The sequence below is a fragment of the Lepisma saccharinum genome, chromosome 12 (genome assembly GCF_977018435.1).
Source record: "Lepisma saccharinum chromosome 12, izLepSacc3.1, whole genome shotgun sequence".
NCBI classification, from domain to species: domain Eukaryota; kingdom Metazoa; phylum Arthropoda; class Insecta; order Zygentoma; family Lepismatidae; genus Lepisma; species Lepisma saccharinum.
Genome location: NC_139240.1, coordinates 34,956,106 through 34,982,349, shown reverse-complemented (window position 1 = coordinate 34,982,349; position 26,244 = coordinate 34,956,106). Strand labels below are relative to the sequence as shown.

Here is a 26,244-nt window from a genome sequence, read left to right as displayed (position 1 = left end):
TTTGATTGGAATTTCTTCTTTTCTATGTTTTGTTCGTCTTGTCGAATGATGAGAGGGGCAAGCGTAGATAAACATGTCATCTTTCTGTATTCAATCCCCTAATATGTTTGGCGTAAAACTTTTTCTGTTCTTCCCTTTTTCAATGCCAAGCAGACATCATTTTCAGCTGCTATCAAACCAAGACCATTGAATAGTCAGTCATGCAATCCAACATATTTTGATAGGGGTTCAATTATTGTTTTATTTTATTTTAAATTATAATTTTATATGAAAAGGAATTTTATATTTTTTGGTTATATATTTTAGTAAAGATAATTGTTTTGTGATAGATTATTTATTTATTCAGAAAATTTCAGATACAGCACAGGTGGCCATTTTACACTGAAATTGTCAACAATGAGAAAGCAATAATTATAATAAGCATAAAAATAAAAAATAGAAAAAAATAAAATAAAATAAATAAATAAAAAATAAATAAGAAATAATTAAGAGTAACAAAACAACATAAAAGTGAATAGCAAATGAACAAAAAAATAAGTAAGAGATGGCACTATGTGATATTAATTACAAGTATTTCTTCTGATAGAAGACCGAAAGGCAAACTCGGAGGAAAATATATCAATACTTGAGGGGAGATCATTGTATTGTGCTGCAAGTCTATAAGAGAGAGATCTTTTTTGAATTTCTAGTCTAGTTTTTTTTTTTTTGTATAAAATAACCTTGTATTGCGAGTTGTGCGCATAGGTACTCTAAAGTGGAATTCCTCAAGGAGTGTGTTGCAGCGGATTTTGCCATTCACAATTTTGTATAAGTAACTGAAATCATTCTGCAAACGTCGCTGATAAGCAGTTTGTAAGTTTAGAAAAGACAAGAGATGCGGAGATGAAAAATTGCATAATGAGGGAACCCTGTGACGGACTATAGCTAGGAAGAAGTGAAAGACTGAATCGATTCTGGAGAGGTGAGTGGGACATGCCATGGACCAGGCGGGAGAGCAGTATTGTATTATTGGAGAGATGAATGATTTGAAGTACAAGGTGAGGGCTGAGATGTCACTAATTTCAGTGAAACGGTAGAGTAAACCTAAGAGACGCATGGCCTTTTTTGTGGTGAATAAAATATGTTCCTCAAATGTGAGCTTTTGGTTGAAAACAATGCCTAGGTCTTTGTGAGAGGATACTGCTTTGATGTTATTGCCAGAGATGGAGTAAGATGACTTTAACAGATTCTTCTTGAGAGAGATAGTGAGAGTAGTACACTTGTCAGGATGTAATGTAAGGTCCCATGTCAGGCACCAGGAAGTAAATGTTGCTATGTCATTCTGAAGAAGATGAGTATCGTCGGAAGTGGAGATTTCTCTGAAAATTTTACAGTCATCTGAGAAAAGAAGGTAATTGCTAGAGGGAGCTGTGAGATGATCGGCAAGGTCATCGACGAATAATATGAACAAGAGAGGTCCTAGAACACCACCCTGTGGAACTCCAGAGAGGACAGGAAGAAACAGTTCCTGGAAGAACGACACGTTGTTGGCGATCGCTAAGGTAATCTGTGAGAAGGGTTAGAAATTTGCCATGAATGTTGAATCTATTGCATAATTTGTGAATCAGAAGACGATGACTAACAGTATCAAAGGCTTTGGCCAGATCAAAGTATATTACATCTAATTGTGAATTATTTGAATGCATTTCATAGCATGTGAGAGTAAAACAGACAGGTTTGTAAGACAGGAGCTACCAGGAAGAAAACCATGTTGCTTAGAGCTTAAGTACGGAGAAACAAATTTGTACAGTCTGTCTTTGATTACTTTTTCACAGATGATGGACAGATGAGAGGGTAAGGAGATTGGTCTGTAAGATGAAACAAATTTTTTTTTACCACTTTTGTGAATCGGTGTAATGTTAGCTTGTTTCCAAGCGTGAGGAAAGATGCCTTCTGAAAAACATCTGTTCAAGACAATGGAAAGGGGATTGCACAGTTTTCCTGAGGAACATGGTGTTGATATCATCCGGTCCTAGGGCACAGTGAGCTGAAAGAGACAACAATAGATCCTGCACCTCATCGGGTGTAGTGACAAGCATTGTTAGAGAGGAGGAACAGACTGGTCTTACGTTTGGCAATGCTGCAAGGGAAGACGGGGGGCAGAAGTTACCATGAAAATAAGCATTGAAGAGTTTTGCCCTTCGGTCGCCTATCGCACTTTCACTATCATGCGTATTTTTCCTTGAGTTTATTAGATTAAAAAAGTTTTTTGGGTTTTCCGGGATTGTTGCAGTGATATTGTCTATATGTTCCTTATATTTTTTTCGAAGGAGATACTTTGAGTGTCATCGCAGAGCAGCAAAGGTATTGTGCATGTGTTCATTCGGGAAGCCCTTCCAAAGTTGCCATGCTCGTGTCTTGTTGGCCAGTACATCCCGCTCTTCGGAGTCGAACCAACACGGAAATCTACGAGAAGATATTTTCCCTGTAGGCACGTGGTCCATCACTGCTGCTTGAATGACACCTGTAAATAGGTCAGCTGCCTCGTCGACGGTCCCGTCTTCCAAAAAGCCCCAGGGGAAGGAGTCCAGGGAAAGTCTTATATCCTCCCATGGCGCTTGGTTCCACAGGTAGCGTTTGTTCTGGATGGAGGGGCGATGACCTCTTCTAGGTGGTGGGGGAATGAGAATAGAAACATCCAAACTGTCGTGGTCGGAGGTCAGGAGGTTCTTACGTGGCGTGATACTATTATCGTTTAGGGTGGACAGAACATAATCCAGGTTGCTGTCCTTCCTGGTGTTGAACAAATTATGTTGTTTCAGGTTTAAACCACAGATGAAAGTTTCAATAAACCATGCATCGTTCGTACACTTTGCTGTTCCATTCACAGGGTCTTGCCAGTCAATTGAAGTCGCCGAAAAGCGCAACATCTCCCAGGGCAACTGCCGCAAGTAAAGAATCTCGACATTCTTCGAGGAGGAACAAAGGACTGTTTTTATGTGGCCTATAGTAAGAGCCAAGGAGAAGCTTCTTGGCACCGGTCACTGAAACTTCCACCCACAGTATTTCACAGTTCCGTTTTGAGTCGTGGCGTACTTTGCTTGGCCATTTTGAGTTAACACAGATCATAACGCCACCACCACGAGTCGCACGATCGTTCCGATATATGGTGAAATGGCTTGCAAATGGCAGCTCACTGTCACAAACGTTTTTTGTCAACCACGTTTCAGTAAAAATTATTCAGTCATATGCCATGAGTTCACATGCAAAAATTGCACAGTCGCCAAGCATATTCTTAATGCTCTGTGTATTTTGGTAATACACAGAGAAATTTGCCACCGTTTTCACAGGTCCCGGATTCACATGTGTCCCTGCAGATCAAGGCCATGCACACGAGGTGAAAGTACCGGACCGGGGTCCCCTTACCTGCCGAGCGTTGTTCCCTTCTGCTGGGCAAAGCCATGGCGGAGACATGCACACGTGTCGCGGCAAGTGCCGGAAAAGAAAATCTCCTCTGAGCACATTTCCACCGCAATAGTTCATCAGAATCCTTTGACACAGCGGAAGGAATGCTACACTGAAGCCACGAGTACACCATGATTAAACACAGGCCGAGAAAAACCACTGGAAAATCTCGAAACACAAGACGACGATCAGCACCACTACTACAACTTGCCACCATCTTGAATAGGGATTTATTAAATATGTGAAATATTAATATTTATTATAGGAGATGTTAATAATCGTACCTTTTGTATCGGGGAGGATAAAATTTTAATTCAATATTCTTTTTTCTCAAAAGGTGAGGAGCTAGTAAGGTTAATTTTAGGGTGAAAGTGTTACACCCTAGTGTTAGTGTTGTGTTGTTCACTGCAGTACTGAAGTTTTTCCATATCTTAGTGTTGAAAGTAAGTGTCCATACCGTGGCCATGCAGCTATGTGGCGAATGTAGGTTCGTCTCATAGGGGAAGCGTAACAACTTTTCTCCCGAGATTTGAGCCTGTGTACGGGAATGGTTGCCACCCACCATCATGGCGAAATTGGGGAGCTACGAATGAGTAGTGTAACCCGGTTATAGAAAACCTACAACAGCTAGGGCTTCATTGTGCTGATCACACGTCGCCCCATAACTGGCTGAATGATCTCCCACCTCGACAGGTTTGAGTTTTTGTTTTAAGTTTACTTTATGCACAGAAGGCTAATCGGGACTGAACTCACAGTTTAAAGTGGGATCCGAACCACTATGTGCCTCCACCAGGAATCGAACCTGGGGCCCCTTGATTACAAGGTTACTACGTTACCGACTACACCAATTGTCCCCTCTAATCATGGATGTCCGCAGATTTTTTTCCACTGAGGTCTTTTTCCATGGGGCATATTACCCCGATAATAGTGTTGCCCCCTCAAAAAACACCACTTGAATTTGAAATTATCGCAAATTACTATGACTGAAATCAAATCATGTGTGTCAAATACGAGGGTCACTATTTATATTTTGAGCCTAACAATGAAAAAACAGGAATTTGGCATTGAAAACTGCTTTATTGTTTTTCGAAGTATTCTCCTTTATGGTCAATACACTTTTGCATTCGTTCGAAGCATTTGTCAAAGCAGTTTTTCCAATCTTCTTGAGACACCTCCATAATATGGTTTTTGAACGCATCAACGGCATCTTCTGCCGACGAAAATCGTTGTCCACGCAATTTATTCTTGACATTCGGGAACAAGAAGAAGTCATTGGGTGCCAAATCAGGACTGTATGGCGGATGACCCATCAATTCGATTTTTTGACTGTTCATAAAGTCGGTTAGACGAGATGTGTGACAGCTGGCATTGTCTTGATGAAGAATGATCCGACGGCGTTTGTTTGTTTTCCATATTTGACCGAAGACCTCTGGCAAACAAATTGTTGTGTACCATTCAGAGTTGACCGTTCTACGTTCCTCTAAAGGCACAGTTGCCACATGACCAGTTTTCCCGAAAAAAAAAAAAACAGGCGACCATTTGTTTCGATGTGCTTCGAGCGCGAACAACTTTTGTTGGATTGGGTTCATCTTGAAACACCCATACAATCGACTGCTGTTTACGTTCCGGCTCATATGCATATATCCATGATTCGTCACCTGTTACAATCTTATATACATCTTTTGAAGCACCACGATTGTATTTATTGAGCATTTGTTTGCACCAATTGACGCGAGCGTCTTTTTGATTTTTTGTCAAATTGTGTGGGATCCAACGAGAACATACCTTTCTCACAGCTAAATGATCATGTAATATTTTATATATGCTGGTGGAACTAATGCCTATGGTTGCCTCAATCTCCCAGTATGTCACATGACGATCTTGCAGTATTAGGTTTTGCACAGCATCAATGTTTTCTTGAACAACAAGTGATTTTGGACAACCTTCGCGAATCTCGTCGGTGAGCGAATGGTGGCCACTATTAAATTCGTTATACCAGCGTTTCACAGTGGCAAAGGATGGGGCTTCATCGCCAAATGTGGAAGTAAGTTGATCGATGCACTCTTGTCTTGATAATCCACGTCGAAAATCGTAAAAAATCATTGCACGAAAATGTTCACGAGTTAATTCCATTTTATTGTTGTCGCGCAATCTCCAAGGCAACATAAACAAACACAAATGAAGCTATTGACAAAACATTTGAAGTACGTTATGGTCAATAATGCCAGACGATTCCGTGCAAACGTCAAATCGCACCTAACTTCAATCAGTGTTGCCAAGGCTCAAAATATAAATAGTGACCCTCGTATATACTTTTAGGTTGACATTCGATTTCTAAGGAGGATGCGTGGCCATTCTTGCCCCCCCCCCCTTCCAGACTTCTATGTCCCTACAATATAATAATTTAACCTAGAAATTTAGTGTGGAGGAATCTTATCGCCGTTATTAAAGGATATTATGCTATTATTGCCCCTCCCCAACCTTGGATGGAAATCAATTCTATGGGGGGCAAACATTGAGGTAAAAGAAAGCAAGGCTAGTGGAATCTAAGAGTAGCAGGACAAAAATATACTCAAGATGGAGTTTGTTTTCACGTCTTTCTTGCATTATTTCTTCCAGATGGCCAAGAACACCTGCAGGAGCACATAGGGGTAATTGCCCCCCTTGATATCAAATTTTGTAAAAATAAAAATACATTTCTTAAATTTTTTTGCTAGCTTCGTTCGCAATCTTTGCTTTTCTTACAGTCTTGACAAGTTCAGAGCCGTAGCTAGGGGCGGCGGGACTTGGTCCTGGGTGCCAAAATGAAAAGAATTGTAAAAGAATGACATGACAGCCCATGAAATTTTTTGTGCCATATTAAATTAATATTGTTTTCAGTTTGCAAAAATTTTCTTGTTCGCTTCCCTCGCAATTATATTGTTTTCTGTAATGCATTGTAAATTACCAGAGAGAGAGAGAAGTTACTTCAGGATCATGCTGCTAAACAATTGAGGGGTCTAGTGAGAGAGAGAGCTATGCCACTTTTACATGAAATGGAAATAAATTGAGTTTTGTAAAGCATTGCGTTGTCATAATTTGTATAACAAAGGGTAATTTTTTTTCTGAACATATTGTTAGGTAAATTATTCAAAAGGAAAAATATGAATTTCAATATAAATACCATTTATTATGAACATGTATGGTATATTGTTGTAGTATACCCATGTGGAAAAATCAATCTAGCACATCAAATACTTTGAACAAGGCTTAAATACTTTTGCCTGAGTGTAAATCATGTTCACAGGGTTACATATGATCTACATAAAGACAACTTCATATGTCTTCTGGAGAATCTTCACTGTCCATTGTATCTGTGGATTTTAGTTTTTGGTAAACACCATGAAGAACTGGAGGAATATAAGGCATTATTGCCATGAGATCTTTTAACTTCAGGGCTGATATTAAATCTAGCACCGGTTACTGCAACACAACCTCTGCCACTCCTATTGCAGACACCATCAGTAAGTGTCATAGTTCCTTCTCTCAGTCAAAATGCTGAGGAGGACGTATTCAAGAACTCAGAAAATCTGCTGCAGAACAAGCAGGAGCTATGCCACATGGTTGTAGTTCACATGATAGATGACAGATGGTAGGAGAAGACTGAAAATGGCAAAAATTAAATTTTCAAGATTTGTGGCATAGCTCCCTCTCTCACTAGACCCCTCAATTTTGCCTTAAATGCATTAACACAATTGTTGGAGGAAAAGGAGCGCAGTACATTTCAGAGACAATTTATTTATTCATTATGGTGCCTCTATGTTGCTGCATGAAGACCATATATATAATGTATACACAGAAAAATGAGGGTTTTCTATCCCGACTGAACTTTCATCAAGGCTTCGCCCCTCCCCCCCTAATCAGAGGGCCTGCGCATGCCTATAATGGAAACAACAATTAAGGTTTTTATGCAACCTGATTTTTTCCCTTCTTTTGAATGCTGTGGTACAAAATTTTGTCTTAAGAACATTATTAGGCTCAGTCATGTGCACAAGGGGTGTGGTTGGGGCAAAAGGGGGAAGTTGCCACCCCTAATACTATCACTTAGAAATTTAGTGTATAGGAATCTTACCACTGTTATTAAACAATATTTATATATATATTTATGTTTTCTATGAAATTGAACTGTCCAAATTCGATCTCTATAAACTTTCGTGTTCTAACACCACTTTCACACACTTTATTCGTTAGTTTTGTTACCTGTATGCGTTTGCATAATAAATTGAAGACTAAAATTGGTAAATGCTGTAAGTGCCAAAATAATTCAAACACTGTTTTTCATGTTAAACTGTGAAATGTGCAATGCTTTATAATATGGTAAACGTGAAAAGTGGCTGGTAGCCCTCTAAGTAGTTCAAAGGGCATGTAAAGAGGTCACTAGTGTGCACGTTATTATGGGCTGATGTGTGGAAGGATGCGATTTCCCCAACACTTTCGCTTTTGGCACTTACAACGTTTACCACTTTTAGTCCTCAATTGCCCATACATCGGGAATCAGTAGCAGCGATTGGAGAGGGGCAAGGACAGTTTACTTTCTTTGTAAACAATGTTTATTTAAGAGGCCATAGTGCAGGGACAAAAGTGGCAAAAAAATATGGGGGTAACTGCCCTTCTAATTGCCGTCAGTGCTGGAAATGAATAAATTATGTGTAGTTGTTTTGAATCTGCTGTACGAAGTCATGTTTGTGTAAAATAATCTCTGAACCACAGAAAGGGGAAATAAAGGAGGGAGGAAAGGACATTGGTGCCAAGAAAGCTGGAATTCCTCTAACAGTGATTTTTGGCGGATATATATACACACTTGCTCCATACCCATTAATACAATGAAACGGTGAGATAAAATGTGCAGAACATTCGTCAAGGCTTTTGCCCCCCCCCCCCCCTCTCCATCCTAACCAGAGTTCTGCGCATGTCTATGATTAGGGTTCATTGATGTGTGCGATTTTTATCAGGTATCGCCATCCAACTAGTGTGGACTACGACATCCAACAAAAAATGAATGCATACGATTTTTTGTCTCATTTGGTAGGACATTTCATCGGACAAACTTTGAGGCTGCTTTTATGCGTGCGATTTTTGTCGGACGTACCAGTTGACATAGAAATTTGACGTCTTCCAATTTTCTGCTACACTCACATTGCAAGTCACCTCCTCTTCACTATCCTGTTAACATCACAAGAGATGATAATTAATGTACCACTGAGGGAAGTTAATATCCAATGTTATGAAATAAAGTAATGATAGGTAAATATTTTAATATACAAATACCTACTTAAATCATTCAATCCTAAAAACATATCACTTTCCTCAGTAATCTGGCTGCTGTACTGAATTTTCACTTTTTTTTTATTGAATTTATTAGATTGGAGCTTTATATGAGGAGTGTCCAGAAAGTAAGTTCCGATTAGCCAAATTAAAACAAGAACATTGGTAGTAACCTACTTTTCCACAGAACCACCACCGTTGTTCAGGTATTTGTTGTAGAGTGGCACTAAATTTTGTATGCCCGTGTCATGTGCCTGCCTCCAAAGAGTGGAACCTTCTGTACAACAGCATCACTGTCAAAACGTATGTCTTGCCAGAAACCTCTTCAGCTCAGCTGAAGAAAGAGATAAAAGTCGGTACTTGTAAGGTCGGACCTCCCATTTAAAATGGAAAAGAACGTGCTTGCGCTCAGTTGTACTTGTGTACACCTCGCACAACTTTCGGTAAATCTTTGCCGGCATCCGCTTATGAGCGTTTATTTTTTACAAGCGTTCCAAACATTTTTAAAATTGAATAGTATATGGATGAAACAGTTTTGTTCCTCACTTAACATGTTTTGTTGCATTCACAACAAAATGTCTTATTTCGGAGAACAGAGTAGTTATCACATGGTCTGAGTCGGACTCGAACAGCCTACATTCAAGATTTAAGACTAACATGTATAGATACTTACGTGAAATTTAGAAAATATCGCACTTCCGCATTGCACAATTTAATGGTTAAATCCTATTAATTTTCGAAGATCCACTGTCTTCATTCACAAAAGGGTACGGCGTTTGAAGTGGAGATGGATTAATAGGATTTAACCATTAAATTGTGCAATGCGGAAGTGCGAAATTTTCTAAATTTCACGTAAATAATTTTAAACCTCGTTTACCGCAACCATCATGAATGTATATATATTTTAAGAAGTTAGACAAATGTTTACTTTATAACTAGAAATACAGTCCTTCCTTGGTGGATGATTAACAGAATCCTTATTAAACATTATTCTTAGAAAATAAGTCTTTTGGCATTAAACATTTTATTTGTTTATAACATGTTTAAAACAAAAAAGGATTTTATTTGTTTCTTATAAAAATGGATAAATTTTGCCAACCCTGGGTTTAAGGGATTTTAGGGTTTTGGGTGCCGAGCAAACACTGTGTGTTGCCATGTGTACATCAACAAGTCACGAATTCACCATGGCAATATCTCGCTCATGTTTCCAAGGGTTAAGTTTTTGTTTGCTTTATATAGGAAAGATGAATGCTAAATAACAAAATTTCTTCCTTAAAAACTACTAATTCCCTCTACCTCATTTAGTCGTAAATAAAAAAAATAAGCAAATTTCTATGTGAAAATGTCCTCCTAAAACCCCCTCCATAGATTCTGAATTTCAATAATTTTCCAAATTCACGAAATGCTAGTTTGAATATAAATCATAAAGAAATGGTCTATTTTTATTAAGCTAACGTGAAAGAACAATTCACACATGGAAGCTGCATGAGTGTATTATTTCTATGTACAAATACGTGCATTTAGTTCAAAATTGTCAGGGAAAAAATGCAAAATTTGTCCTGGAAAAGTTGGGGAATTTTATTTCTGCTTGGCTGTAGCCACCCTGTTTAATGAACTCTGCCTGACCTCAATGGCAGATTGCTAAGACACCAGGGGTCTCGTGTTTGAATCCTGGTCTGGGCATGGGTGTTCCTTGTGAGCATACCTTCATCAATTTCATCACTCATCCTCCTCGCTGGGATTAGCCAAAAGTGGTAGAAAAGTGACACTAAATAACAAACAAGTACGGTGCATCATGACATTTTTAGTTGGGTAAGCAGTTCTAGAAAATTTAACAAATCAAAAATTGATTGTTTCTACATGTTACAATAAAGAGCACTTTTCTTGATATTGTTTCCTTGAAGTTTCTGTCCCTTCAAGACTCATCTTCCACATTCAAATAGCCAGTAAGTGAAGACAATGTCCTGGCACAGTTGTTTGTTGATTTAAACCTCAACTGGTCTGTTGCCAAACGTCTGATGGTTGAAAAAAAATAATCATAATTTCCACAAATTGCCAACGCTCAGAAAACCACTTAGGCATCACGTAGTTCTGTCATAGAAAATACCAAGCAAAATTTTTTGAAGCTTTCAGTTTCTACACAGCCATTCAAAAATTTTTGAAGCTTTCAGTTTCTACACAGCCATTCAAAAATTTTTGAAGCTTTCAGTTTCTACACAGCCATTCAAACTTTGTTTGGAAACACGAGAGTCGAGAATAGTTTTTTTTGAAGTTCATCAACTATGTCCACTTCACACTCCATATACAGTATGTAACATTCTTATTCGTACACACGGATTTTCAAAGAAAATGCTTTAATATCTAAAAGTAAATACACTCTATCGAAATTGTTTCTTTACAATTCAATAACTAATATCATTAGGAACATAAAATCTTACCCAAATTCTGTATAACCAATGACAATAATAAATTCAATGAAACTGAAAGAGAAACATGTCATTTTTTGTACAACTTTTCTATTCGTACACTTAATAATATAAAAGAAAAAAGTATATTCAGAGCAAATTGACTGACAGTTCTAATACTTTGAAGCGTATCCTTGGGCTTTAATTACTGCTTGACACCTGTTCTTCATAGAATTAACCAGTTTCTGACATGTTTCAGAGCTTATTTTATTCCACTCGGCTTTCACAACAGTTCTCAACTCTTGTTTGGACTTGACGCCTGCTTTATGGACTTGCCTTTTCAAAATTGCCCATAAATGCTCAATGGGATTTAAGTCTGGACTTTGAGCTGGTGTTTGTAGTAGTTTGGGCACATTCCATATTAGTCAATTCATGTTAACTTGCGCCTTATGCTTACTGTCATTAACTTGTTGGAATCTGTAGATGGGCGGCATGTCCATTTTTTGGGCACTCTGCTTTACATTGTTCTTCGATATGTCCAAATAGACATATGCATCCATGATACCATCAATAAACTAGATGGTACCAACATCTTTGGACGACAAACAGCCCCAAATCATTAATGACCCACCAATATATTAATCTTGGACTCATCTGACCATATGACACTATCCCAAAATTCCTGGTCCTTGTGGATGTGCTCTTTCACGAATGAAAGTCTATTTCTGCGATTCACCTTATTTACATACAGCCTCTTTCGTGGTATTCTGCCATGATATCCATGCTTCCAGAAGGAACGTCAGACAGTTTGATCGGACATCATCTTGCCAGAAACATTTTCTACTAACGGTTGTAACCGAGGAACACTTAGTCGGGGGTTTTCTCGCACTCTTCTTAAAATAACGCGTTCATCACGTTTATTCAACCGTCTCTCTTTTGGTTTTCTCGGCACATTCTGTGTTGAATCTTCCTCTCTAAATTTGTTTACTTTGTATTGAACTGTGGAGTGTGATTTATTGACTGTTTGTCCATTTTTCTTAACGAATAACCTCTAAGGGCCAAATTTATAATAACATCCTCCAGATCGGAACTAAATGCCTTCACCTTGCCCGTTTTGAACATGCTGATAGACAATAGGCCTACAACAATACCTACGCCAGCATTCAGCTTGACGGGGAGCGCGCCTGCATGTTCAAACTTGTTACGAAGTTGCAAACTGCACGAAATCGCCCGAATAGCGGTGGCGCTGTATGCGAGGAAGATTGAAACTCTTGACTGTACGAATAACAATGTTGCATGAAACAGCATGTTTTTCTCTTTTCACAAATTATATGCTCTGTTTATACAATTTGAACACACATTTTTATTGACATTTGTTTTTGAAACCTTCATTAACATTAATTTCCAGGTACATATGAAAATCATTATATTTACTAGTAGATATGACATTTTTTCCTCGGAAATTCTATATGTACGAATAACAATGTTACATACTGTACGTAGGTCATTCGGAAAGTAAAGAACGTTTGGGCATACAGCTGTACAGTACAGTACAACTGTTTTCTTGCAGCCGGTGATTTTTCGCAGTGTTCTGTGTGGCATAGGTAATTACCTGGTGTAGTTGGTGCAGCCGGCCAGTTCACATAGGTAAAAGGTAAAGTTCCCTGTTTTGAAGGTGATGTCATCAGCACCATGCTTCAGCCACCTTTACCTGCCAGGTACCCATTGATTTGAGGCTGGTTGAGTCCCCCCACCCACAGCCTACACCAGGCCTTAGTCAACTTTCACTCTGGTTACTAAACAAATATCATGAGCTGGCTCATACACCCCACCAAAAAACCTACCACCGACCCTCTCCATACTTGTCTCCCAATATTATCCCTCTCCTGCAACCTCCAAGATCCACACTGCTACTGACTGGCAAATTTACCCTCTACCCCAAAGGAAACTGCCACATATATACCTAGGTATCCTTACCTGCAACATTTGTGGAGCCTAACTAGAGAACCAAGTTTTTTTTTTTTTTGTCACTGTCTACATTTCTGGACCTGGCAACCTTTCTTGCTTAGTTCTCCTTGCTTACTTAATTTCTACACCTGAAGATCACCGCGGAAATTTGGATTTTTTCTGTGTCTGGTGACTGTTTCCTCTTTTACTTGGTATTTAGCCCTTGTGGCTCTCCTTCCTTTTATGCACTATTATAAAACAATTTGTTACTAGCTACATTTAAAATTAAACAGTTGGAACAAGTAACAGAGTTACTTTTTTGCAATAGAAATAACATTTTAAAAAATAACATAGAAATAAGAAGACAACCATAGTTTGTACAATACTTTTTTTTATTACTACACATTAATCTTTCTACAGATGATCTGCTTTTAGATTACTCAATATGGCTTTTAATTACTGAGTTTGTCCCTTAAAAATTTGTCAGTTCTTTTTTTTTTAATAATATTTCTTGCAAAGTTTGAGTTCTGCAACTATTTCTCACAGATAAAATGTACAAAAAATGGTAACACGTAACGTTCAAAAAGTTCTTTTTTTTTTTGGCATAGGGCCAAAGAAGGGGAATAAAATTAACAAGCTATGATTAACATCTTGAGATATAAAATGCAAAGACTTTATGAAAAAATGGGAACAAAGGTATATGTCGTTTGAGCTCATAAAATTTCACAATTGCTCGGCTGGGTTTATTATGCTATACACACTGCGATGCTAACTCTCTGAGCACTAGGGACTCACCAAGAGTGTTGGATTCAAACCTTGTACATTAGCACTTTTTTTTTTTTTTTTTTTTTTTTAGCAATGATCAGTTTGCTATGAAAATTACACTTTAAATATAAATTGAAGTCATTGTATTGGAGACTTCCCCAATTACAAGGCCCTGATTCAATACACGTAGGGCACATTCCAAAAGTCTCACAAGTTTAATGCGTTAAATGATTTAGGGTCATTGGCCATTCCATAAGTCCTGCCGTGAAGTTGGTGAAGTTAGTTATGGCATTCCTAAAGTCGACTTTTGTGCAACGAGTGAAGTTCGTTCTTGCACAAAACACACAGACTGGGAGGCTGGTTTATTCTGCTACTTGCAAAAAATGCACATACATGACGGTTTCAAACTGCACTAGTTTGGAAAATACAATATATTTTGAACAGAGTGAGTCGTAACTCTTTAAAACATGATTGAAATGAACACGAATGTCTCAACTTTTATTTCTGCCACAGGACAGGTTTTCACCTACTGCGTTCCTTAAGTCTGTACAATAACAGTTTCACAAGACCAGTTATTTTTGTTTGACTTCGTGCATTTCATTAAGACTTCAGGAATTAACCCATTATGGTTCGGACCCTACTTTAAACTGTAAATCCAGTCCCTATTCTCATATCTGTGCATATTGTGTTGAAGTAGCACACTATCTAAAGGAAAGTATCTGCCATTGCAGAGTGGTCAGTGGAACAGAGGTCACAGATTTGAATCCTAGCAAGGCATGGCTGTTGTCCCATTGTCACCATGACTAATCTATGAGGTTAAGGAAAGTATTTGTAGCAGAAAACTTGTATTACTTTTCCTATTGATGCTTAGTTTCATGTTCCGAGAATCTTTGCTTATTTGTGAATATTTGTTTAAAAGTTATTCGAGAAGATCCCTTCCTAGGCTTAGCTCACAGAGTTAGCATAGAACAGACACTCAAATGACAACTAAAACTTGTTATTTTCATTAAAAAAAAAAAAGTTTAGAAAGGTGTAAAATTCTGGATATGCTCCACATGTAGCTACCGTTCTCTCTTAAAAGCACATCACTTTTCAGATGTAAAATAAAAAAATACATTATGCAACATTACAAAAGTAAAAAATCTGAAATTTTGATTGAATATTAGTTTTAGTAAGTACGTAATGAGATGCTTCATTTCTAAGAAAATTAACCTGAACTCGCTGTTGAAGCTGCTCCCTGTTATTGCTTTTCGAAATTACATTCTTACCACTGGCTTAAAATTTAGCTGTCACTTTCTAAAGTTTTTACAATACAGCATGTCCCCGAAAAATGTTTCCACTCTCTGAATGTTAACAGAGAAACTATTAAAGATAACTTGACTGGATTTTTTGTATGCAAAGCTACATTGTCTACCTTGAGTGCATGTGAGCATATGCATGCATTGTTGTTTTATGTTTCTGTCGCAGCCTGCCAAGCGGTAGGCATTAGTGTACACAAAATGCCAGAGATGGCAATTTTTTTTTTGAGCAACGCAAGAAACGTTAAATATTCACCCAGATCTCCTGATTTAACATCGTTATATTTCTACCTGTGGGGAAGTGTGAAGAATAATGGGTACGCCACAAACTGACAGACACAGGATGACATGAGACATGCAATTGAGACTATCTGTGCTTCCCTCCCGAGCAAACCATATCTCCTGTTTGTCGATCTGTTCAGCATTGCAGATTTCAAGGGATGCGACAGCAAAAAAAAAGCCCTTACTTGCTGTTATTAACATTCAAAGATTGTAAACATTATTTTGGGAGACTCTGTATATGCAACCATTTCTGATTAATGGCTCGTTATGCCATTCCGAAACAGATTTTACAGTGAGATCAGGTCAATCTTCTTGACTGGTTGGAATTTAGTCACTGAAAAGAAAACAAAATACACAATGTGTAACAAGAACATTCTAACATTAAAAAAAAAGCTTCGGTATTGAGCAAGGGTACTTTTTTCCTCTGCAAAAGAAAATAAAACTGGAACCAAGTTGCGAGAGATTACAGAATGCAAGGTACTGCATCTTTGCTTTCCATACATGGCACACCCGAAAACAAAGAAATTACAAGTCACAGCAAAAATAAATTTTGTGAGAAAAGCAGCAGGTAATACTTCTTGCTTTGAATCTGCTCCTAAAAAGCCTCCGAAGAATGGAGGGATATGCACAATTGTGATAGTTCAACATGTTTGCAAAAAACTTGCCAAAAAACAAGTAACAGATATATGTATATATTATACGAGGTGGGTTCAATATGTCAAGAACCTTGATGGAGGATATATATAGTTCATTTCCATGAGCACTAAGATACAACACAAAATAATGGTAATAGAAAAAGTAATCACACACACATTCGAACTAACACCTTATAAATCTCATTTGTGCAGTCTTTCAAGCTGCCAACACACAAAGGCATAAAAAAATGAAATAACCAAAGAAACGTGACTTCTCTTTTTTGTGCTCTGAAGCAATGTCATATTGTCACTCTCCGAGTCGATCAGTCTAAAAACAAGGTGCCGCTTTTCTTTCTCTGTCGATAAACAAGTGATATGAGTATTGTTGTGGAGGAATTGTCACTTGGGATCCGAGTAACGTCCCCACATGGTTGAAGCACCAAAGAGATTATAGGTGTGTATGTATATACATAAATGTGACCAGCAGGTGAAACAAGACACAAAGGGTGTCAGTCCCTCAGCGCACAAAAAAACTAGGCACCAAAGTGGTATCATACCGAGGCCCTTATTCTTAATCCGTTCTTTTGCTAGGTCGGGATTTCGCACACTCACCTTTGATGGCAGGATAGGAGGAGAAAAAACTAAACACATTATCAAAATAAACAACCAAGGAGCACTATTTTCCACAAACACTCCACAACAATATAGCCACCAGTTTCACATGTTCCATCCAAGGTGCATTTAAAAAAAAAGAAGTTAAGGAACTTGCTTCCTAAGTAGATGTCGCCACATGTCATAACCTTGCTTGATCCACTTTCGTCTGGGGGTCAGTTTTCGCAGCATTATTTTGAAAGGGACGAGATGTTGAAGCTAAGAATGACAAATTCTGATGATGGTCCACACCTAACTCTGTGGATACCCAAAGTCACTAGTCGGGATGCAGGGAGGGTGAAGGGTTCCGGCCGGTTTCATACTTTTTGTTCAATGGTTCAAGCACCTCAGTGTTCCATTTGAATTTTAAAAAAAGTCTCAATGAGACGCTACTGGTCCCCCAGCCAGGGACCATTATCCTACTATGGGCAGTGATTTACTTAAGATGAAACCCCTCACCCTGAAATCCGCTGTCAGTTTGCATAGTGGTCAAATGACCCTAGGTACTCCAGGGCTGCTCGGTAGCAGAACTGGTACTGGTCCTGGAATAGAACAAGAAATTTGATTCAGTGAGGCAGAGTTAATTTAACAAGGAACAATAATTTACAACTTGGGAAACAGAGTTTGGGGCGGGACTTCATGTAGTGGTAGGGTACCCTGAGGAAAAAGCATTTGAAATTTTGAAACTTTCCAAGCGCTCCTCATGAGACAAAGGTATTGTCCGACTGTCACGTAGTCTATTGATGACAGTAGTTTCACACACCAGAGGTTCTGGGTTTGATAACCCTACTTTTTTATGTTTTATTAACTTCAGCAACGGTTTATTCCATTTTATTTGTTACAAAATTTCGTGCATTATTTGCTGTGCGATTTGTTGGGAAACATTTTGTTTTCCATGCTTTTACGATTGTGTACAAAAAAATTAACTAAGAGCACTGATTGTGAATAATATTCTTGTGTTTTGTTTCTTGATCATTTTCTCGAAGAAGAAAATGTATAGCTTTCGTTGTACAATACACATGGATAATTTAATATGCAAATGTTTGTAAAATTGAAAAATTATTGTGAAAAAATCATTATCATAAATAAAATTGAAATAAAAACTTTTAAAACAAGTATTTTCCCCCCAAAAAATTAAACGAAATTTTCTTTTATGTTAATTTCAATCAATTATTACATAAAATGTAATAAATAGTTGCTTGACTTAATGGAAGTGAGCAAGAAAATCCATACCCCCTATATGTCTTCATCATTTCATGGCATGGTACAAAGCACAGGGGAGCACAAAGCACACAACCACATGGGGGGGGTGAAGGAAATGAGTTCTAGGGGGGGGGGCAAACATTGACCGTCAAGTGTACCTGCAGGGGGCAATTACCGCCCACAACTTCAAATTTTATGCAAATAAAAACACTATTCGTAAAATTTCCTTGCTTTCTTCGCTCGCAATGTCTTCCTTTCTTTGTCTTATCAAATTCAGAACAGTAGTAAGGGGAGTGGTGGGAGTCGGCCCTAGGCACCGAACGATCTAAATGAAAATCAGTTTTAAAATTGATTGATTGATTTGTGGTTTGATTGATTGATTTGTTGTTTTAAGTCCACTTTCCGCAGAGAAAGGCTAATCGGGGCTGGACCTACAGTTTAAAGTGTGACCCGAACCACTGTGCCTCCACCGGGTATCGAACCTGTGACCCCTTGAACCGTAGGTGCCGACTCCATGGGGCTTGGGGGGCTAACGATGTAAGGGGCGGCGCTCCCCAAATAATTTTGCTTAAGAGTATCTAATGTATTATTTTTCTTCTCTTGTAAAGTTTACTCTGAATTGTGCCACATGAACTTAACTTTAAATACACATTTGAAATGTTCTAGACCATCAACTTGGGGGGGAGGGGGGGGGGAGCTATGACCAGAGACAGTAAAACACACAACTCTTTCTATATACTAAGTATGTAATTATGAGTATTGTTAAAATTTTTACTAAAAAGAGTTTCAAAAGACGATTTGCATGAACTAGGGTAGTGGATGGGATGTTCGGGCTACAAATGGCTCTCACATGACATTCAGAACGAGATCATTGATTATATTAGGGAGATCTGTTTTGCGCTCCGTGGTAGCAGATATTAAAAGTTGGGAATATTTTGCTATTATGGTTCACGAAAGTTGTGACATATCCATCCGTGGACAATTAATATTCTGCATTCGAACTGTGAATGAAAATTTTGATATTTTTAAGGAATTCATGGGCTTTTATGAGGCCAAATCTTAAAAAACGGAGAGAGTGAGTCATTCATTAATTTATTTCAGTGATCAGAGGCCCCCCCCCCAATAATTTTGACAAGTCGGCACCCTTGCCTTGATCACAAGGCGACAATGTTACCACTACACCATTGGGGAGGCACAAAAGTTGTAAAAAAGAGAATGCATTGGCGTCCGAAGAAATTATTTGCACCTGGAAAAACAATTGGTTCCGAAAATTTTCTTGCTCGCTTCGCTCGCAATTTATAATCATTGATTTTTCTAATGCATTGTGAATTCCCAGACAGAGAAATAAGACTTGTGTTAATTGATTTTTGTCTTAAATGCATGAACAATTTATGTAATTTTTGCAGTTGGTTTATTGTGACATGGGTGAATTGGTTGTGTAATGTATTTAAATAATATATGTTGTAATATGTATTAAGGAAACTTTGAATACGCACACAATTTAGTGTCGCTCCATGTTGCATATGTGTGAAACATATATCATGCATAAAAGTTATACATGTTAATGTAAAAAAGAATTATATTTGGAATGCATTTATCAAGCATTTCCTGTCTTTCAAAATTAGTTTGTGTGCTTGTTTTACATTATTAATGTAAAATTGAACGTGTTGAAAAAATAATTCAAGTCGTTTGTTTGAACACAAATGCTTTAGCACCAACTTCTACCTCTTTTTTTGCATAATTTAAGAGGGTAATAACATCTTTGATAATACTACTACTACTACTACTACTAATAATAATAATAAAAAAAATGTTGGTTCTGGGTTCGAATCCCGGCTTGGGCATGGATGTTTGTGAGTGTCCATTCATCTATTTCATCATATCATCACTCATCCTCACAAATTAGCCAAAAGTGGCACAAAAGCGAAGTAAAATAAAGCAAATTAATAAAAACATTAGCATTATTTTTTATTAAAATTATTATTATTATTGGTACGTTTATACTGGTACTTGCCACCCCCAAACAAAAATTTGTGGATGCACCTCTGAAATAGGGGCAAACAAACAGGAATCGAACCCAGAACCTTCGGGATGTGAAACTGATATGCTGACAATACATTCCCCTCATGAGGCACACTTGGAAAGCTTCAAAACTTTGAAATGCTTATTTTCAGAAATGGTTGGCTAGTGCACCCTACCACTACATGATGTTCCGTCCCAAACTCGAATTTCCAAGCCAAAGCATCTTCTTGTAAGACCTGGAACATTAACTGTTTTTAAACATTGTTAGTACATATTTCTTCTTTGCATTGAGCAGGACCATCTTCACTGTCCAAACTTCCTCTTCAACGGTGCAAGGATCCTGTAAAGAGGCTACACACTTTCTTTTTTGAAAATTTGTTTTCCTATTAATTTTATTGCATTATTCCTCTTGTAGTTTACGGCTGTTACAAGTATTTAAACACACCTTTTGAAGTAATGTTAGTTATAACAATGTAGTACATTTAACAAAAAATGGAAATAAATAGTTGTACAATGAACCTTGTCAATAATGTTACACTGTTGGAACCTAATACCTCAACTATATAAGATCTTATCAAATTATGGGTCCCAAACATCAGCAGGCAATTCAAACGCTTCCTCTTTTCCACAATGATTCTTGATCTCTTCATTGTATTAATATTATAAACTAAACTAAAGCTGCTAATTAAGGTAGGTTTTATATACGTAAAAATAACACTACACTATACATGTGACATTTCCACCCTATATCACGGTATTCTTCAGACTAAGAAACAAATTCAATTGTATAAATTCTACAATTCTACAATACAATGAATTTGTTTCTTAGCGAGAAGAAGACCCTGATATAGGGTTGAAATGGCATGTGTATAGCTTAGTATTATTTTTATGTAAATGGCAACCAGGCTTAATTACGTTACCACTGTATAAATTTCAGAGGTGAAAAATATAACTCCATAGGAATTTCCATCCGGAGAAGTTAGGACTAGCAGGACATTAAATCAACAAGGGCCTTACAATAGATTTCAGCAACACAGACATTATCGCCAAATCATTGGGGGCCACATTATCGGCTCGTGGTTGGTGCGCCAGCTTCACCGGGAACCTCCATCTCCAAACACATACAAACTGGGTTGATGATCAACACTGCACTTCCACACCCAAGGTAAGAGCAACGTTAGCTCCCGAAAGCGTGGAATCCTTTTCAGAATTCACCTGATCGATAGCCCAAGAGGATCTTTTCACCAGTTCTCATTCAGTGATTTGAGAATGGAACCTCTTTTTTATGTTTTTTAAGGAACCCACGTAGAAGAACTTGAAATGCAGGAAAATGTAAAATTTGGCAAATTAACAATTGGGGCTGTACTGTCATGTTTGAAGAGCTTGTGTTTTCAAATTCAATTGAATTTACAAAAAAAAAACCTTCAACAAACCTATGATACAGGATGTCTACAAAAGATCTGGCACAGTTTGATCATGAATACAACGGAAAAGAATGTAAATGCAAAGAAACTAGTAGAATGTATGGATAGATAAATTCTAAAAGGTTGTTTCTTTATATGTAGGTCATGAACACGTTCATGGATGGCATGCAGTTCTGTAGTTGAAGAAAATGGGACCCCACGAGAGAGCTCAATGTGTGTGTGCTGGTTTATTGAAATGCAATAATCAGAACACATTACCAGAGGAATCCTCTTTCTAGAAACAATATCACAGTGTGGACAAGGAAGCTTTTAGAAACGGGAAATGTCCTAAGTAAGGAGAATACCGGTTGACCCCACACAAGCAGTGATGATGTTGAGCATGTCCGTGAAGATTTTTTTCCTCTGGGGATACGTGGAACGTTGTTTTATAAGATGCGAACGAGAGACACTGTTGTAATGAAAGTCAGAGTAAGAAAATCTACATACACTGTGGATGTGGGCAATCTGACTTGAACTTGCTAATGTACAAGTGCACTAACAAAGGGCATTTGTTGAATCTTCATTCTTTTCTGTTTTGTTTGCTTTATTTTACTTCGCTTTTGTGCCACATTTGGCTATATGCGAAGATGGGGATGAGTGATGATATGGTGAAATTGATGACTGGACACTCACAAACATCCATGCCCAGGCCGGGATTCGAACCCGGGACCCCTGAGGTCGTAGCACGATGTGCTAACCACTCTGCCACGGGGGCCGTCTTTTCTGTTTTATCCACAATTAAAATGTCAGAACTTTTGTATATACCCTATACTTGTCTCTCTCTATATAAGAATGAAATATCAAGAATTATTCCAGAGAAATGACGAGAATCATGAAAGGAAATAATGCACTTAAAGTTTACAGAAACTCCCAGAAGCCTACTCTAAACTCAGATCACAGGCAAGCCCACTCCATTTGGTATCAGGTATGAGAAGAAATTCCACGAAAAAGCAACAGCAGCACTGCCAAGTGGGAGAAACACAAACTTCTGGCAGACAATTGCAAAGAAAGCAGATGCACGATACAACTTGCATCCAAGACAATGAGCGCAGTCGACCCCTGAAACTCCAAGAGACCTTGTGGGTACAATGATTTTCATGTAATAATCAGGTAAATTAAATGGAGTACGTTACCTCAGTCTGCACCATTGCAGGTCTTTGTGTACGAAGAATCCTGACCGTCTGGAAAACATCCACCACTCCCTCGTACTGCATTCGTTCCAAGACAATGCTCAGGGTTATAAACACACCTGTGCGACCAACTCCACCACTAGAAAACAACAAGAAAATTATGGTTGTAGTAACAATATAATGCTTTGTTATTTATATATTTCCCTCACAATGTTTCAGAACATGAGTGGTCAACCCACAATCTAACTACATCAGATTCAAGGAAGTAATTGTCATAGTTGACCAAAAGCAACGTAAGATATAAATTCTCCATTATGATGTATCAAATACAGTTCTGTAACCTTACTGCAGCAACAAAATAATTTCAATGTACATAATCAATGTTAAAATTAAAGAAAAAACAATTTGACACCCATATTGATGCCATACTCTTATTGATGCCTACCGATTCTGATGGAAAAGTTTCAAAAATTATAAGAATTAATAATAGTTTAAAATATTGATTAATATTAGTGGGTGAGTATTACACTCCAATTATAAGCATCAATATACCAGAATTTTGCTTCAAAATATTAAGAATTACATCACAGTATATAAAAGAACCCCTGTTATGTAATCACAAAATACAGTTTTTACATGATACTAGTGCAAAATAAATTAATAATTTGCATTTTGCATAATTTCCAGGATAATTAGACTCCACTGAAGTGTTGTGCAGAATTTTTTTGCAGATGATTCAAATTTCAATAAAGTATTGGTCAGTATCAGTAAATAAAATCTAACCGATACTTTCTGATACCGACACGACTGATGTTGGCTGATACTAATACATCCATATCGGCTCAATCTTAGTTTCAAGTAGGATTGTCAAAAGGTGCAGGAATTGTAAATAAATTCAATTCCGGTCCAGGAGAGAAAATCAGAAAGCATAAATGGGTTCTGGACCATAAAGAACCTCTTTATCTGTAAAGTATATCAATTCGCTCCTGGAACCATTTTTTTCAGATCAATTTAAATATGGTCCAAGTTCAATATTGAAATGAAACAGGTTCCGGTCCTGTTACAGAACCTAACAGATTATGGGGTCCTAGACCTGTAACAACCGTGGTTTCAAGCCAAATCTTGATTGATTGTTTGACTGATTTGGTTTTACTTCACTTTTCTGCTGCTTTTTTCGATGACGATGGGTGACGATATGATGAAATTCACGAAGGGACGCTTACAAAGAACACCCATGCCGGGATTCAAACCTAGTACCCCTGGCATAGCCAAATATTGGCATCACTCGGCCCTTAATAATAAAATAATGCAAGTTTTATTACCTGCAGTGCACTGTAATTGGACCATCCTGCCCGAACTGCTCCTTTGTCTTGTGGACCTGGCCAATGAAATCGATGAATCCTTCTCCCGACTTTGGAACTCCCTGCTCCGGCCAGTCGATGAACTGGAACTGCCGAACTGTCCTCGATTGGCCGTCCCGTGCATCGGTCACCTTGAACTCTCTGAGGATGTACTGGGGCATGTTGTACTCTGCTATAGGGTCAACAACAAAGCATTGGTACCTCGCAGAGCGTTCACTTGGCCAATACTGGTGACATTTCTCCTGCAGGGGAAAATGAAATGAGTGTTTTACGGGTGACAATGCCCTTGATAAATACAGAGTACTTTCCAGACAAAACCTCCAACATTGCATGCTTGTCTTCTGCAATTTCTTTCATCCAAGGTTGGATTTGAATTTCACCATCACTATCTCTATTTTTGTTATTTAGCATCGCTTTTCTGCAACTATTGACTAATTGCAATAATGAGGATGAGTGATGTTTTATTGAAATTGATGAAGAGAGACACACAAAGGTCACCCATGCCCAGGCCGAGACTTTAAGCATTTGGGCATGCTGTGGTCAGTATGAGCAAGGCCTGGTCTGTAAAGTGGGTGTTCCCTAGTCAAAAAGTTAATAATGGCTTGGTAACAGACTTAAATATTGATCAATATTGTGCGACACATCCAGCTCAAATGACTGTATACAAATTACTGTGAAAGGCAGTGGGGAAAATACAGTAGCGTGCAAATTAATCCAAACAAGATGCATACTTTTCCAGGTGTACAATTATCTTAAGTTTTAAGCTTTAGTTTCACTTTTTTTTTTTTTAAATAACTGCACTTTCTCTCTCGATAATGCTCTGTGCTATGGACAACAATCCATTTTTACTCAATAGTTCATTGTTGAAGACCCAAAGTGGAGTATATTGTTGAAGTATTTTGTTATCGTCAACAGACGAAGAGTCAGTTGTGTTGCAAGTTATGTGCCAAGTGGAAGGTAAGTTTTTTGTGTGAGTGGTTCTCATTTCGGCTTCTACCCAAATGGATACAACGCCACACAAACGGCCGAAAATTGTTACATTATCACAGCATACTTCAATGACACAGAGACAAATTGCTACATAATGTGGTGTCTGATTGGGTATGGTTAATTCAATTTTGAAACAATACCAAGAGACTGGATCCATCGAGCCTCAAAGAAAGGGAAAATGTGGTCGCAAACAGAAGACTTCGTTGCAGGATGACCGAATACTTATTAGGAAAAGCAAACAGAACCCCATACTGACTGCTGTTGATTTATCACGTGATTTATTGTCAAGTGGAGTGGACATCCACGTTACAACATTGCGCTGCATACTGCTTGAATCCGGACGAAAAGCTTGTAGGCCATTGAAGGAACAGTTGCTTACAAAAAAAATGTGTAAAAAGCATGTAACGTGGGCAAAACGTCATCGGGACTGGACTGTGAGTGACTGGAAGAAAGTGCTTTTTTTGGACGAATGCCATTTTGAAGGGCATGGTCACAAGCTTTCTTTCGTTCGTAAAGGAAAATGTGAAAAACTTTCACCAGAACACATACAACAAACTCCAAAACACCACCCGAAAATAATGTTCTGGGGTTGTTTCACATCTGAAGGGCCTGGACCAATAGTTCCTGTTAAGGGGATGATGAACAGTGATAAATATATTGACATACTGCGATGAAAAGTCATACTTCATCTCAAGAAATCTTTTCCTGCTGGTGCTGGTGTTTTCCAACAGGACCTAGCAAAATGTCATACATCTCGAAAAGTCAATGAGTTCTTTGATAATAACAATGTACTAGTACTCTCCTGGCCAGGAAACTCACCTGACTTAAATCCAATTGAAAATTTATGGTCTATCTGCAAAAGAAGGATGTCAAAAGTGGATTGTTCAACCAAGGAGAAAATGCTTTCTGCCCTTGTTAACGTGTGGTACTTCAACAATAGACTCCACTTCGGGTCTTCAACAATGAACTATTGAGTAAAAATGGATCGTTGTTCATAGCACAGGGCATTATCGAGAGAGAATGTGCAGTTATTTTAAAAAAAAAAAAGTGAAACTAAAGCTTAAAACTGCAACGTATTTTAAGATTATTGTATACCTGGAAAAGTATGCATCTTGTTCGGATTAATTTGCACGCTACTGTAGTTACATCTATCCATTGAGTTATGTGGCAATGCAGTTATAACCCAATGAATTGAATCTAATCTATTAAGCTGCAAGATTATGGACCTGACCAAATATTTGCCTTGGCATATAAAAGTGACTAACTTCAGTTCCTAGATTGGAACCATTAATAGTTACTTCCAAACACTGAATGAACCTAGAATCCTACAATGGTTCAAAATTT

The 26,244-nt window shown here is 38.0% G+C and overlaps 1 protein-coding gene across 10 annotated transcripts in view; it reads right to left on the bottom strand.

Moving 5' to 3' along the window:
- Positions 1-13,479: 13,479 nt before the first annotated feature.
- Positions 13,480-26,244, bottom strand: part of Lar (tyrosine-protein phosphatase Lar) — an 833,005-nt gene continuing 820,240 nt past the window's right edge. For all 10 annotated transcript variants that reach the window (XM_083132037.1, XM_083132044.1, XM_083132040.1 and 7 more), the window contains 3 exons: positions 23,872-24,152; positions 22,553-22,688; positions 13,480-17,273 (listed from right to left, as the gene is read on the bottom strand). In XM_083132037.1, the coding sequence (XP_082988163.1) occupies positions 17,205-17,273; positions 22,553-22,688; positions 23,872-24,152 (486 nt within the window). In that variant the 3' untranslated portion in view covers positions 13,480-17,204. The remainder of the gene's footprint in view (positions 17,274-22,552; positions 22,689-23,871; positions 24,153-26,244) is intronic.